Source organism: Taeniopygia guttata, chromosome 3 (assembly GCF_048771995.1).
Source record: "Taeniopygia guttata chromosome 3, bTaeGut7.mat, whole genome shotgun sequence".
Taxonomy (NCBI): Eukaryota; Metazoa; Chordata; class Aves; order Passeriformes; family Estrildidae; genus Taeniopygia; species Taeniopygia guttata.
The window spans coordinates 73758518-73774576 of record NC_133027.1 but is presented as its reverse complement, the minus strand read 5'-3'; the positions used below and the strand labels follow the sequence as shown (position 1 = coordinate 73774576).

At 35.6% G+C, this 16059-nt stretch overlaps 2 protein-coding genes across 6 annotated transcripts in view; one reads left to right on the top strand and one right to left on the bottom strand.

The window, feature by feature from the left end:
• The window catches only part of DYNLT2 (dynein light chain Tctex-type 2), a 5280-nt gene extending 5062 nt beyond the window's left edge, over positions 1-218 (bottom strand). For all 3 annotated transcript variants that reach the window (XM_030268338.4, XM_072927143.1, XM_002189974.5), the window contains exon 1: positions 89-218. In XM_030268338.4, the coding sequence (XP_030124198.4) occupies positions 89-124 (36 nt within the window). In that variant the 5' untranslated portion in view covers positions 125-218. The remainder of the gene's footprint in view (positions 1-88) is intronic.
• ERMARD (ER membrane associated RNA degradation) overlaps positions 1-16059 on the top strand; it is a 23412-nt gene extending 7353 nt beyond the window's left edge. The window contains exons 1-18 of one of the 3 annotated variants that reach the window (XM_072927139.1): positions 441-581; positions 1404-1572; positions 2681-2820; positions 3239-3340; positions 4506-4595; positions 5023-5120; positions 5651-5787; positions 7078-7192; positions 7734-7836; positions 8276-8305; positions 8833-8902; positions 9677-9846; positions 10732-10815; positions 11630-11709; positions 12185-12313; positions 13790-13999; positions 14881-14994; positions 15540-16059. In XM_072927139.1, the coding sequence (XP_072783240.1) occupies positions 1404-1572; positions 2681-2820; positions 3239-3340; positions 4506-4595; positions 5023-5120; positions 5651-5787; positions 7078-7192; positions 7734-7836; positions 8276-8305; positions 8833-8902; positions 9677-9846; positions 10732-10815; positions 11630-11709; positions 12185-12313; positions 13790-13999; positions 14881-14994; positions 15540-15699 (2001 nt within the window). In that variant the 5' untranslated portion in view covers positions 441-581 and the 3' untranslated portion in view covers positions 15700-16059. Of the gene's footprint in view, positions 1-440; positions 582-1403; positions 1573-2680; positions 2821-3238; positions 3341-4505; positions 4596-5022; positions 5121-5650; positions 5788-7077; positions 7193-7733; positions 7837-8275; positions 8306-8832; positions 8903-9676; positions 9847-10731; positions 10816-11629; positions 11710-12184; positions 12314-13789; positions 14000-14880; positions 14995-15539 lie in introns of those variants that run through there. The other 2 variants (XM_072927138.1, XM_072927140.1) reach the window with 2 other exon arrangements.

Below are 16059 nucleotides of genomic sequence, written 5' to 3'. Positions count from 1 at the left end.
GGGCATCGCACCCTCCCGCGCCGGGGCCGCTGCCCCCGCTCCCGGCGGTGCCCCAGCCCCGGCCGGCTCAGCCCTGGCGGCCGCTCACCGTGTCTTTGTCCTGGCGCTTTTTCCCTCCCTCCATGGCCGTGGCGGCAGCCCCGCTGTGCGGGTGCGGCGGCCCGGGCCCTGCCCGCGAGCCGGCCGTGACGCGGCGCGCGGGCGGCGGTAACGGAGACGGCGGCGGCCATGGCGGGACCGGCGGCGCCGGGCCCCGGGAAAGGGCCGGGCCCCGTCAAAGGGCCGGCGCTGCGGGGAGGGGAGAGCCCTGCCCTGCTCCTGCCAGCGCCAGCCCGGGGCTGCTGGCCTGCCCTCCCTGCGGAGGTCACCTCCCTGCCCCGTGCCAGGCCCGCTTTGCAGGAACGATAGTGGTAAAGGGTGGCAGCGGTCGTGCAGGGCTCGCTCTGGCCTTCTGTCCTTGACAGTGAAACGGCGAACGGGAAGGGGAACAGACACAAATTAAGATGGACTGAATGATATATCCTAAGATATAATCTTAGGAACATTGTAGATGTTTAAATTCGTTTTTCTTTAAATAGCAGGTAGGTACTCCAGATGGCAGCTAATAGTGGTTTCCGACGGGAACTGTTACCCTTGCTTAGTCCTGATAGCTATATAAATATTTCTTCTCTCCTTGAAGCCATGAATTCAGAAATTACATATGTGAGGGTTAATTCTGCCACCCAATTAGAGAGGAAAAATGTTTTTAATTTGACTTTAATGGCATATTTTTAATTATTATTAGTTGTGGTACTTTATTATTATAAATTTCTTGTCTATCTAATGAGTGAAGAAGTGTGATTATTTTAACTAAATCAGAAGCATTTTCCTGCTTGTTAACATGGGCAGTTTTATCTGTGCAATTTTAAAAATTTAAATGTGTGCTTTTATATCAGTTGATATTTCTGTTTAGACTAATGTGCAAATAGCATGAATGCTTAAATTGCAGTAGCATTGCTACAGAATTAATGTATTCTTCCTCTGCCTCCCTCCAAGGATCTTGCTGGTTGTAAGGACTGACACTCTTGGTTTACTTGAAGTAGCATGAGTTTCTCTGCAAGCTCAGAGATTAGGCAGAACATTTCTATATAAACTGGGATATTTTGCTTCAGTCTATCTTGTCATGAAATACACCATCCTGACCTTGTGAAAACAGAGCAATGCTTTCCCTCAGTTTTATGAAGGTGTTCCTGGTTGAGAGTTCCTTTCATCATGTATGAGAATGAAACTTGCATTGCAAACCCAAACAGCTTCTTTATAGACACCATATAACTGTGCTGATGGGTATGTTTTAATAATTTTTTTGTTCTCATGTGCTTTCTTGTTAAAAGGATTCTTTCTCTGTGTGTGTGTGCTTGTTCTAGATGGCGTTGCCAGACTCGGTCACTACTTGCCTTTCTCAACCTGTGCATTATGCAATTTGCAAACTTGGATTTGAGAAGAAAGACACCCATGATATTGATAACATTTTATCTGAAAACGGGGAAGTATGTTGGCAAGCTGTTACAGAGCATGTGTGTTACCTTGAATCAGGTTGGTGTTTGCCTGCTGTAGTAGTGATGCATGTAAGACTGATGCAGAATTTCAGTACAGCTCATAACAATCCTAGCTGAGTTGTGACAGTTTGTTACAGTACACTACTAGCTCTGCTGCATATTAGAGTATGTAGAGTTCATACCTACAAAGAGCTTTAAATTTTTCATGTGCATTTGGTATTTGGCTTTTGCTGGCTCCTAAGGGTCGTGCAATCTGTTCTACCTAAGCAGTTCCTACTTTGCCTTCATCTTGGTTCCCAGCTAAATGTGCCTGTTACATAAGGGATTCAGTTCTGCTTCTCTCCAACCACATAATTGTCCTGTTCTGTTTTCTTTATAGTGCTTTTGCACTAAATTTAAAAGCCTGGGGCCATCAATATTGCTACTGTTGCTTCTGTTTGTGTTTCCCAGCTTTAGGTTGTACAGAAGTATGGTCTTTTTTCCCTTCTATGTGGAATAGTTTGTTTTTGTTTTTTAGCCAAAACAAAGTATTTATGTCCTGATGTCCTGATGAATTAATAGAATTTTAATTTGTAAATTGCATCATGCAAGCTCTGTTATAAATTTCCAGAGGTGGTAGAAATATCTTTCAGTAAACCAGAAGAATTTATTTTCCTAGAAAAAGTGTCTCATGAAAAAGAGGCAATGATACCACTCTGTAAGGTACCACATCCATCTGCCTTCTTTAAAGGCCATAAGTGGTGCAGTTTGACTCTCACTGAGCCTGCACTAGCTTCCAGCTTGATATATGGGATTTCTATAGAAATTCTAGCAGGTTCTTTATATTTCAACAGAAGCAGAACATAATGATCCTATTTATTTCCATATTTTCTTGTGTTAAGTTTCTGTTGGGATACTATTTTTGTGGGTTTTTTTAGTTCTGTTTGGAGAAGGTGCTTGATGTTACCTGGTTTTGCATTGCAGTTTTACTTTTCAGTACCTTTTCTGTGTGCTGTTTTGGTGTAAATTGTCTTGTATTGGTTGTACTAAAATTGTCAGGATAAAACTGTCGGTGTTAAATATGTACACAAACTGTAGGTGATTTTTAAAATATTAGACTTTCAGGAAGGTTGGTACCCTAATCATCTTCAATTTTTCAATTTAAGATCAAAGCGTGGATTATATCAAAAGCATACGATCATTAGGACCTGTCTGTGAATCTGTTAATTCGTACTTCAAATCTCTGACCAAGGATCAGTTTGTAATTCAGTATACATCATGGTTCCACTGGACAAACTGCACAGAGGTATGCAAATTTCTGTTAAGTTTGTATTTTGGCACCTGAACTTTTTGTGGAAGTTTAGTGTGAGAACACAGAACAGATATCCATGAACCAAAATGCTTAGAATTTGTAACTAATTGTCCTTCTCTGATAGATGGTTGCTTGTAATTTTGTTTTTCTAATAATCTGTGCCTAATGCCAAGTTTCACCTTGGAAAGTTATTATGGATAATTTTTAAATATGTAAGGCACTAGATATCAAGAGGTACTCTAGGGAAATTTCTCTCCAGGTATCTACATTTTCATTTATTTGGCATGGTTTTCTTTCTACATTTGCATAGCAACTATCATGGAGGAATATTCACATTTCTCTGTGCTATTGGCTATGTGATCTTTCATTTTAAATAGTGAGCACAACATTCTTCTTCTCCCCCATTATGCAGGTATTTCTGGAAGTGTTTGATGTTTTGCAATCTACACAAGCTACAGAAGTTGCTCTTGGCTTAATGAAACTAACATCATGCTTGGAGCGTGCTTTGGGTGACGTAAGTGCCAGCATGAGGAGTCTATTGCAGATTTGGCTTTATAAGATGGGAATGAGCTCTTGGATTTAATTGTACATTGTAAAAAGTGATATTACCCTGTTTTGTAGTAGTACACTAATAGTCCACATGCATTTTGAGTTGGACAGAGGTTCTTTCCTGGATCCAGTTGTGCTGATGGAAACATATGTGGAGCTCCTTCACCAGTGCTTGTACAGTTGTTTGTGCGAGTGCTGTTACTAACGAAATTAATTAGGAAAGATAAGCATTCTATTGATCAGTGTACACAGTAGGTCTTTATTAGTTTCATTTATTTAACTGAAGTGGAGTATCATAGCTTCCACAGACGATCTGGTGGTGTATTAACTTCTGTGAGGGGTGGCATGCAGCTGGAAAGACAGGCTGCTGGATAACTTCTTGCCCAGGGAGAAGGGAGAAACATCTACTTAAACAGTTTTTGCTGCTGGGCTGTTTTACAGCCAGGTAAGTTAAAATGGCTAGTTGTTCAACATGTGTAAGGAGCTCTGGAGAAGGAAATGACAGAGAAAGAGCAATGGGCTAACTCACAAACCAATTTGCCCAAATGTGGGGCATAGTAAATTTTTCAGTATAACAGATCACCAAAGATTGGAAAAGAATGTCAGGGAGAGTACCAAGAATGGAAGGTGTGATAGCAGTTGAAGCTTGAGATGCTAATATTGTCCAACAAGGATAAAACCTAGTTTGAAGAACAGTCTGAGTCACAAAACAAATAAGTCTCCTCCCTTTCACAATGATAGATCCTATAAATTTCTATTGTAAAAATGAAATATGCTGTCCTTGATAGAGTTTAGGTATTCTTAATAAGGTTGTGCCTTACTCAGGTTGTGCCTTATTGGTTTTTGTGGGATTTTTTGGAGAAAAAAGCAGTATAAGTACAAACTCTGTGAAAAGCCTAATTATGGTCACATTAAGCAAAATATCCACTCTTCCCTGATGCGTTGTCTAGATTTTAATTCGTTGTGCAATTGCAGAATTTAAAGCCTTTTTAAGGATTTAGTGGGTTTTGTTTGATTAGTGTTTTTACAATAACGAAAATTGTTATTGTGTGAAATAGTCAAATTATATGTTTGAGATACAAAGTATACTAAATTATTTATTATCTGTTCTGCCCTTTTTTTCTTAATAGGTGTATTTACTTAAGGGCAATGATTGTCCTTTCCTTCTAAGAGACTTACTTGCATCTGAGCAGCTTGCAGATGTCTTTGGACAAGATGTAGTAAGTACATAGTTTTGAAATAAGGAATAACTACTGAGTTGGTTTTCTTCCTACCAAATGTACCTTGTGTTAATTTGCACTAAATTACAGTAGATTTATACTACAAGCACTAAGCGATAAACTTGATCTTATTTGTTTGCCTGTCATAACTGTTTGGGATATTTAATAACTTGTTTGATTCTTCCCATATTATATTCTATATCTTGTACAAATCAGCTGAAAGTTTCTCCTTCAGAGAACAGTGGGAATTGAAATTAATGAGTTTCTGTTACTATGATAAGTGGTGGCTAGTCATCTTGACAGTAGACGTAGCTTCTTCATGATTTCTGAACTTTTCTGCCAGGGAAAGGTAATAAAAGTAAGAAGGTTAAGAAAGGAAAAAAATAATAGATTTCTTCATGCAGTAATTGCTTTGTTTATTAATTAGATGAATGTACTGAGGGTATTCATTGGATCTCCACATGGTCTGAACCTTCGTAATGTTTTGTGGCATGGGTTTGCATCACCACAAGAAATTCCTGCCAAGTAAGTTACCAGGAAAAAAACACTCCTTTTCTTACCAGTCAGAGTTGTGAGTTCTTGGAAAGTGGTTAGTAATCACTCACTTCTCTTATGGGAAAGAAAATTAATTTCCCTTGCAGCTTCTGCTTCTTTTGGAAATGGATTTCCATAGAATACTTCTGCCATTACAAAGGTGGCCAGTATTAGGTCCAGCGTGCTTTGTACTATTAGGGGAAACAAGAAAGTTTAACTTTTTTTTAAGTCAGGGCAGTGAGGAGTAATTTGGAACAAAAGACAGAGGAATGGGGTAGAAGGAGGAGCAACAGCAGCCAATGTAGAATACAGTGATGTTTTTTATCTAATTCTACCCTTTTTATCATGCTTAAGAATGCGATTAATTATTAAGTGCTCCTACTCAGATGGGGAGTGTACATTCTGGGCATTTTTCAAAAAAGTGAAAAAACCCCTTTGTTCCTAACCCAAAAATGTTGGTTCTTTGCAAAAAAAAATTTCATTGTATAAGCTTTTCTAATATATTGTGGTATTCTCCCTAGATACTGTGCTATGCTGCTCTTCTTAACTGCAGGATTGGGTCAGTTGTTACAGACCTATCTTCTGCAAACTAAAGGTGTTTTAGTACATCGACCTTATGTCATCTTCATTAGCTTAGAGGAGCTTGATGCATTTCCAGGCAAGTATTTAACCACTAGCAAATTTTTTATTATCCTGTATTTGCTATTGTTTCCTTGTCCAAAAGTGCTGCCAAAAATAATGCATTTCCCAGAGTTCCAAGATTAAATCTTAACTAAGATACCTGTATACACCGTCATTGGGTGAACCAATCATGCTTGTAGGACATCTTAATATGTTGATAGTTCACTGACTATTGAGTAAAAAACTTCTGCATTCTAAAATAATTGCAACACATTGAAGCATTAAATATGGCTACTTCTAAAAGACTTCAACTGTATGTTACATTTTTTTGATTATGAGAATTAATTTCATATAACATTCATCTAGTTTGCCTTTATGAAATCTAACTTTTTTCAGAATCAATGGGTTCCAGCTGCTAGGGTCACAGCAGGAGTGCCGTTAGTCTTACAGGGAAGGTAGTGTTGAAACAGAGTAAAAGATGGTGACACATTTTCACTAGATTAATGTGTTTCTCGGGGAAGGATTTGAAGTGTCAGATCAAAATCTTCTTCCTGTCCACAGACCTTGTTCGGTTTATTCCTACTTTTTAAAGGCAATAATAGCATATAGGGGATCTTGGTGTCAATGGTGATCATGATCAATTTGTGCTATATAATCAGTGGAACATCTGTCCAGAAATTGAGACAGAGTTTTTGGGAACCAAATCAAGCTGATAAGATTCCAATAATAGTGTAGTGTAAATCCTATGGCTGTTGATTAGCTTTGAGAAAACACCTACTGCAATCAAGTTACACTTATCGTTTTAAGCTTTCTCTTGGATAAAACATTTATAATATGAATTTATAAGTGTGGGCTTCATTACGTGGTAGCATTGAAGTATGAAGTGTTAGCTTATTATGCTGTATTCTCAACACAGAAAATTGATAAAATAGGAAAAACATGCTCATGTTCAAATGTTCCTACTAGTCTACTGATTCTGGCTGAATAGAAATGATTCATTAATATTATACTTTTTTAAAGTATCTGAAGTAGGTAGAGAAGCTGGGTCCAGTTGCTATGTAGTCTTTCAATAAAAAGGAAACATGACTTTTTTAAATGGTTTTACTCTATAATTTTATATTATCATCACAAATGCAATCTTACATATTTAAATTCAGATCTTAAATATGACTACTGTTGTACTTGCATAGTTAAAATAAATTGGATAACTTTTAAATTTCCCTTTACAAATGTTGAAATAATATCTTACTTTCAGTGAAATATTTAAAATTCATTAGTAAAGTGTAGATTGTATGTAATTTTTCAATGTTATTTTTTTAACTTGCAGATCTTCATAGTGAAATACTTTCCATAGCTGAAGAACTTGTAAAACTGTCCAGTTTTGTCTTAAAAATTATGATACCATTTTGGATCGCTGCTTTAACAGCTTTTAAGCAAAACAGGTAAGATCTTGTAATTTTTTTAAAATAGAAACTAAAAAGAATATATTCTATATTTTTATAATTGCATTTGCAGATTCCAAGGCTTTATACTAAATTACTTCACAGCATATTGTTATGCTTTGTTATGGTGATCTCTTGGAAAGTTTGTTGAGTTATAACTTTGTTTTGTGCCAGCTAAGATTGTAAACCATATTTTGAAGCCCAAAAAGAGTTTTTGGTGATGTAGCAAAAAAGGAGGGGTTTACAAAGCAAGTGGAAATAAATCTTCCCATGTTAAATCACACTTATTTCTAATTTTCAAAAAAAGTGTATTGTTTTGTTTTTCTCTCACATGCTCCATCTTTTTGAGAGTTATTCTCATCTCTGAGCTTGAATTCAGTGGTCAGTTTCTGTTTGGCACAGTTAGTCATTTATTGTTTTTTTACAAAGTGCATTACAAAGGAATTTTGTCAGGGTTGTTTGGTCCAAGACTGTAACTCTGAAATAGTTTATATTTATAAGGAAGAAAAACACCCTTTGGATATCTCTGTTACTTTTTCAGGTATGCTGACAGTGTGATTCTTTTAATTCCTCAGCTGGAAGTTGGACTTAGAGTGCTTTTCACTACAATTAATAAATGTCCAAATCGATTGCTAACAGCAGAGGTAAACTTTTGTCTAAAGTTAAATATGACTTAGTGCTTACAATATTTGCAAAAGAGTTATTCTAGAAATGTAGTGTTTACGACCATTTACAGATTTACCCCACAAAATTTCAATAAAATTTGGAATATTATTTACAAATCTCCATTTGAGATTCATTAATGCCTTTAATATTTTTTGTGCTTCTAAAAAGGACTGAAAAAGTAGTGAAAGATTAAAGTTCAGAAACAGTATTTAGGGTGAAAAGCAGAACATGATATATTTGTTTTAAAAAATTCAGCACAAAATCCCAAAGTGCCTTTTTTCATTCATAAAGGGACTTTTTTTGCTATTTGCGCACCTCTGCTATCTCATGGAAATGAATAAACTAAAGCTTTATATACATGACTAGTTAATTGATTTTGTCTGAAAACCAAATAATATTATTTGTGTTTTGTTCTAGTCTTCTGCTCTCTACACCACTTTTGATGAGGTACTGTGATTTTTTTCTAAATATATATATATATATATATCAGTGTCAGAATTTAAACCATGTATGTTTCCCATTACTAGAGTTAAGAATGCACTTTCTTTTGTTGAATATGGCATTATTTCTAACATTTTTCCCCAAATAAAAGATGGTGGACAGTAAACACTTTAAATTTTGAATGCTTCAGCAAATATCAATATTAATGCAAAATGTAATGAACAGACTATTTTTTTCCTAAATGTTTTTATCTTGAAATTCAGCACTACGCAGAAACAAACATTCTGCTATTTTTCCTAGGTTCAGTTATTCAAAATAAATACAAATAAATAATGCCAGCATAAATCCTCAGTTTTACAAATTGATTGAATTATTTCAAGTTGTTTGTCAGTATTAATTAGGAATGTTGATTCTAGAGTAGCAGAAGTAATCACATCAGATTAGGAAAACTATTTTAGTTGGTGTTTCTTCTTTGATTATATGGTCTTCAACAATTCAATAAGTTTCTGTTCAATTATTTTTTTTTTTCCTAGATGCTAGCAAAGCATTTGGATAATGAAGAAGTCAACCAGCTACCTGTAGTTCTTGAAGAGCCTGCCATGGGAAGTGTTTCGAAAGTGTTCTAGGGTTTTGTCATCACTGTCTTTTGTTTGTTTGTTTCACTTAGTAATAATCTTTATGATATGCCTAATACTCAATTATTTCATATAGCTTATGTCCAGCAGCTTAGAACCTTAGAAGCTTGTTAGCCTTTTTTATTGTGGAGGTTATGAAGTCATACCTGACAAACTATATTTCATTAGGATATGAGGCTACCTTTCTTTCTGAAATATAAGTGTTTCAGAGATATTTGTCTCTAGACTCCTGAAGTTCAGCTGAATGGAGCAGGAGAAGAACTGATGCTCATACAGGGAAATTTCAAAACTTATTTCTGATTGCTTGTGAGACATGCCTTACATTGTCCGGGCAGATAGCACAGAAATGTGATTCAAACCTATCAGAGCACATTCTGCATCTTACTACCCAAACAGATTGTGAACAGAAAAACCAGGGCTTCTGAGTTTAGAGGTCTTTTGAGAGTATAGGGGAGATCTGAGGTTACTATTCTGTCACCAGAGTCAGTGGGGCTCTGAAGGGCCTGGGACATTGAGCTGATGGAAATCTGTTGTTAACTGTCACAATATAGAATGTATGTTACAAATTTAGTTTGCACTGTTTTGTTGTTTTGGGTTTTTTTTCTGAGTATCTGAACACTCCTATAATATAGACACAGTCACATACTTGTCTTTCAGAGATATTCTATGCACCGAATATGTTCAATTCTGTATGAATACACATAGAATGGAATTCTGTATAGTTGGTGTGTGTTTCCACAGGATTTCCTTTGGGATTTCTTGAACTACCAGGAGGGCCCACGTATAAGAGATCGTTTAAGCCATGGAGAGATCAATCTAGAAACATTTCCCAGAGAAATAGCTAACCAGATAATTGGATTTGCTATTACTATTCTCTGCAGATTCTCAGATGAGAATATGTTTTCTCTTAAGGTAGGGACCAGTATTTTGTTCTCAGGTTTGTTTTTTTTTTTTGTTATTTTGGATACCAAATATGATTTTAGATAGAGTTTTATAATTGAATCTTTCCTGACAACTACTTTTTGTACAGATGAAATATTCCTCTAAGTAAAAAATTGTGAAAGTATGTTTTTGCCTAGTTTTGTAGCTAAATAGAGTACAGAAAGTTTTCCAAAATGTTATCTTTTCTTACTCTACCATTTGTTGGCTTAACCAGTCCTTATTCAAAAAGCTGATCCATAAATTATAATGATTCCACTTAATTTTGTCCAACTGTGTTGATGAACTCGCCTATTTATCTGCAGAATTATCCGAAAGGTATGTAGAATATCTGTGTGTCGTTATTGAGATTTTCTTTTCCAGAGACACTGTAAATAAGAGCACCTTGATAATGGAAGTGTTATTTGTATCTATACTTACATTATGAATTTGTAAATGCTTTTTGCCTAGCACTATGTTTCTCAACATCAACAATTATTGTGTTTGCTCTCCCCAGTTTCCTGTTTATATTTGAGATTACTTCTTTCAATATCATGCAGGAACCTATGAGATAAATCTTCCATTTATTAGTTGCAGCTCTTTCTTAGTTTCTCAAGATGTACTGTGTACTGCTGCATTAAGAGAATACTTGGTTGCTTTTCTGTCAGCTGCTGTCAGGCTTCATAGTTAAAATATGTGAAATTAAGCTTCAACCATTCACTGTGCTGATTACTTCTTTCAGCCCTCAGACATTTGGAAATGTTTGCTGACATCAGTGCTATAGGTGGCATGCATAAAATGACATATAAGTCTGAGTCTGCATATGATTAGGACAGCTTAGAGAAACTGTTGTGTATTGTCTGTGATCTTGTAAATCAGGAACACATGGTCATAAAACCACTGATGAGCTGTGCAAGTTGCTACCAATCTCGATTTCATCCAATTTCCCGACTCAAGAAACAGGTAGGTACTTCCATCTGTGACAGCATTGTGACTCTTAAAATTGTGAATCCTCAAAATTATCTAATTCATTTCTTCATGCTTTGATTGTCCTAAAAAAAAAGTTCAAACCTTACTTTCTTTTTACTTTCTTTTTTTTTTTTTGCTTTATTTTTCAAAACGTAAAGGAAATCACAGTTGCTAAAATGAGATATAATTATGCACACTCCTGTTAATGCAATTAATACCATATTTGTGTTCTAGATCATGAAATAACTTTATTCTTACCTGAGTGTTTGCTTTTCTGTAGTTTTCTCAATCTCCATATGCTTTTTTTTTATGTCAGGACCACTGCTAGGTCCTGTCCCCAGGATTAGGCTATTACTAAGTTTTTTATACTGTATGAAGGCCAGCTGATTAAGATTCTGTTATGGTAGCAAAATCTGCTTTCCAATGTCATAATAGTTCTCTGCCAATCAGTTTAATGAACTGTTTGAGGATGTTTCTCTATTGATTTGAGATTGCAGTAGAAATACCTAGTTCTTTTACTTTTCAACAGCATAAAAACAGTGTGTTACAAGTCTTGTTAGTTAATTTTTTATATTCAAAATAAAAAACAAAGAATACTAAATTAGTTTGTTCAGATAATGTTTTTGCATGGAAGTGTACATCTACTTTTTGTACTAACCTCAACCTTAACAAATGAAGTTGGCTTACACAGTTATGACTAGTGAACAAATAACTTACTGGCTGTTGCAGTTTTTTTCTAAATTGGCCACTAAGAAAAGCATATCAAAGTCTCTACTTTACAAAACATTTTTCACTATATGTTTTTGAGGTTCTGGAATGTATGAAGAGTATCCACTTATGGCCTGAGTTGGCAATAGTGCCTGAAGAACAAGTACAAAAGATTAAAGGGTATGTATGTGCTGTATAAGATCCCCAGATATAAAAAAGCGAATAATTCCTTACTCTGAAAAGGACTTGGTAACCAGTAGAAAACTTTATAGAAGATATGAATTAGAAAAAGAATGTAGCATTCTATTGTTATTTGAAAAGGAAGAAGTCATTAATAATATCACTGGAGGATATTGTACTTGTTTAGAGCTGAGAGAAGAAAATTTAATCTATCATATACATATAATCAGTATCCTGTAGGCTTTTTATGAATGGAGGATTAAGAGGGGTTCTGAAGATTGCTAACAATGAGAAAATGTTGCTTTAGTTGGAGAAAGAAAATCATGCTTGTAAGGTAGAGGGAAAAGAAATATAAGAGTGTAAGAGTGGACACTGGATACACTGCTATCCAAAAAAATCTGCATATTGATCTATCTAAGAAATAATGAGTACTAAACTATTTTTTAGCCTCATTTTTTTCTCTTTTGTTTTTAAGGTTGGAAGGAAATGCTGAAGGTAATACTTTGATTTTGGTGATATCTGAAATTATATCTCAGTTGCAGCATTATATGCCCCAGAATTGCTGTAGTTCAGATGATCCTATCAATGGTGTCCTAACAGAGAGGTGAGTATGATGCCCTCCCAGTTCCCGATGTCAGCTTCTACTTGCAGCCCAATGTAAGAACTCTTAAGTCTAAATTATCCTGTCCCTGTTTGCAGAGAAATGCTTGAATTATTGTATGCATTTTTCTAGTGTTGCTGCTGATTCAATCTGAAAATTTTAGGATTGAGCTGAACATCATCTTCAAAATAAGGATGAGACATTGTACATTTTGGAATTACAATAGAGATTTTACTTAGAAATTAGCCTGAAGAAATAACCTTTTTTTTTTTTCAGACCATGAAAGCAAAATATTTTAAATATTTGTGTACTTACTAGATTAGGTTGGTTTTAGCCTGTTTTGTGCTAAAAACTGCATCAGAAAATCGTTTTAATGTGCTTGGTGTCACAGTTGTGTGTGGCATTCAAAATGGCAATACGCTGCTATGTAATTCTATTCTTCATGCTTTAATATCAAGATTCAGAAAGAAAAAATATCTTGTTATACTTGGTATCAGACTTGTAGGTATGTTAATTCCAATTATGTCTGATTTGGAATAATAATCAAAATAATTTGACTTTTAATTGCCACTCTTAGAGCAGCCTTAAGAGCCCCATGACGAATGAATATGTTGAAACAAAACACTCCTGATGAAACCCATCAGGCATGGGTGGCATAGAGCAAAGATGATTCTGCCTGTTGTTTTACTTACATAACATGTGGGTCTTCTGCTTCTACCCACCGATCTTCAAATTTATTACTTGGAGCAAAGAAGCCTAATTATTGATGTGTTAGACCTTTTCTTAGAGGTTTCTGCCTTTATCACGTCAAGTCATTAATGTTTTGCTATCTCAGGGATAAACTGAGCATGAGGGAGGTTAAGAAACACTTCTGTAAGAACAGAGTATTTCAAGTGATGTGCGACACATTAGTGTAGCAAATATGACAGCAGGAAGATATTTGTGAGCTTTAACAAAGCATGATCTGGTGTGGTATTGATTTAAAAAAATGGCCTCACCACCTGCATTCTACACAATGTTAAGTCTGCTTCTTGTTCTGCCCAGAAGACCACGCACTAATGGGAGTACTAATTAATAGCATTTGTTTCAGTGAGTTTTATTATGGTGGAGGTTAATTCATTGTGAGTTGAGCTATGGTGGGAGGCTTCAACCACAGCCCCGCTGTGATTTGATGTGTTCAGTGTATCATTTCAGCCAGGCAGTTTTGTTTATTGTGGTTGTGTTTCTTTGATCTGAAATGGGAACCATATTCATCATAATCAGTTTTGCATTTGTATTCAATAAAGTGATAGAAAACACAATCACTACTCCTACTACCCAGGTCCTTGCTTTTTTTCAGTCATGAGATAAGGGCAATTTGTTTCCAAGTTTTCTGAATTAAAACATTATGAGTCAAACCACACTTAATATGAAATGTATCCAATGTTAAATCCAGCTAACAAAAGATTGACGTTAAAAAAATCCCTTCCTGTTTTGGAGGCTGCTGGTGGAACTTTGTGATACACGCATTTGCACGCTGTATTCCCCGCGACCTGTCCTGGAAGTAGTGGTGTTACTCCGCAAAATAAGCTCGCAGTGCCATCAAGTGTCCCAGCAGGTTATTGCCGGCGCTGGGCTGAGACACACGCAGTGGCTTAACAAGACTCTGCGTTCTCGCCAGAGGCTCAACTATCGGCGGATGCTGAACAGGTTGGCTGCTGGTTTTGCTTTACTCAGTGGTTAGGGTTTATGAAAGAATGGCTGCACGCTGCTGTTGCTGCCTTTCAGTGGGTTCACTTGGAAGTTTAAAGTCAACAGTGTTCGCATTTTCTTGTTAACCATTTCAGAATCAAGTGTCAACCAGGTTTCTATTAAGTAGCAATATTGAAATAACAAGAAAATCTCAAATTGGAGAGTAATTTGGGGGCATTGCTAGATTATGTCACTGTAAATTACAAGCTTTCAAATCAAGTATTACTTGAATGTTAGATAGTATCTTTTAAATTTCTGGCTTTTCCTATTTAGGTGTATAAATGCCATTCAAGTTTTATCTGACTGCAATAGGTTTAACTGATTTGAAAATTTTATCTACTTTATTTTACTGCTTTTTATCTTTACACTTGAATCAGTTTCTTTATAGATAGAAGAGGTTTTAATATTCCATTATTTTTTTTCCCCTAATCATAGCAGCTTTCCAGAGTTTTATAAGTATTGTGTTACTGGAAGGTTATGTTCCTAAAAATGTTAACCATGTTGCTTAAGAATCATAGCTTAAACTGACAACTCATGATACACATTTGTGATTCAGTTGAACTGTAGTTTATTATCTATGGGCTTGCAAATTTTTCTTCAGAATCTTAGATATTTGACTTCTTTTCCCCCCTCATTTTCAGTTTATAGTCTGTGTTTACTTTTCTGGGATTTGTGCTGCTTTTTGCTGAAGGACATTTCATAATCTTTCTTTTCCCCCGACTCTGCAATATCCAGCAATTTAGATTGCACGCAGAAGTCTTAATATTTACTTTATATTAATGATTTATTTTTAATTTGGTTTTAGTTTGTTTATTTAAGTATTTTTATTTTATTTCTAGCATTAAATTTTTGTCTCCAGTGTTGCGACTCATCTTACTGTTGATTACTCGGGAACTAGTCAGTGTTCATTCAGTTTGTAAGAAGAATCCTTTTGATTATCAGCAGTATCTAAAGTGAGTATATAAATTTACTTTATGGTAATAGGAATTGCCCTAGAATTCCATTTTGATCTGTACTATAGAGATTTTTCATCATTATAGTCATAATTTTACCTTGGACAGTCAGGAGCTAAAATAACTTTCTTGAAGTGTAGATGGGGACTATTAATACATAAAAGTTGCATTCAGTATGTTGCTGACTTTACTCCATTTGTGTTAATTAACAGCTGGTTGGATATCACATACATTGTGAAACATTTGACTAAGAAAGCAAAGGAAGCCATTGGGGAAAACTGTCACACATTTGGTCACTGTATTCTTTCTATGGTGGTGTTAATTGCAGTTCTGAAGATCTTCCCATCTTGGTGTGAGGGAGGGAGTGGTTCTCCAAAAGTAGAGCAAACCTTAATGCATTGATCATCCAATCCTGAGGGAGATTTGGAAACTTAAAGATGTTTGCAACTTTAAGTCAGGCATTGCAGTATTCTTCTCTTCTCTTTTTTTTTTTTTTTTTTTTTTAATCTTTAAAGGAGTTTTTTCCCTAATGTTATTTCTCATAGGTTTTTGAAGTCAGTCTTGCAGTACACTGAGAACTTGGTGACATACACAAGCCCTGAGAAAAACAAGTGGGATGAAACCATAGGACTTACAAAGAACACTTTGATAAAAATAAGGAAAATCAGTGACAGAAAGCTAATGTTAATGCATCTAGCTACATGAATGAAATGGGCTTACGAATGTCTGGATGTTGTTATATCTAAACAGTTACAGAGACCTCATATTTGAGAAATCTTATTCAAAGACAGATTTCATAAGTCATTTTCAAATTTTGGATGCAAAATTTACTCTTTTTGTCAGAAGGTAGCTGCTGATACTGGAGATGAATGATCAAGGTTCCAGAGAATGGGTTGTTTATCAAATCCACTGGAAAATATTTACTGTGAACTAAATCAGAATGATACAAGTTCTATTGTAAATATAGCTTGTGTTTTGGTTTTTTTATATATTTTTTTTTGTTTCCTACTGTACTGAAAAATACCTAAGAAAAAAGTGTGAATAAAAGCTCCGGAACTTTTTAAA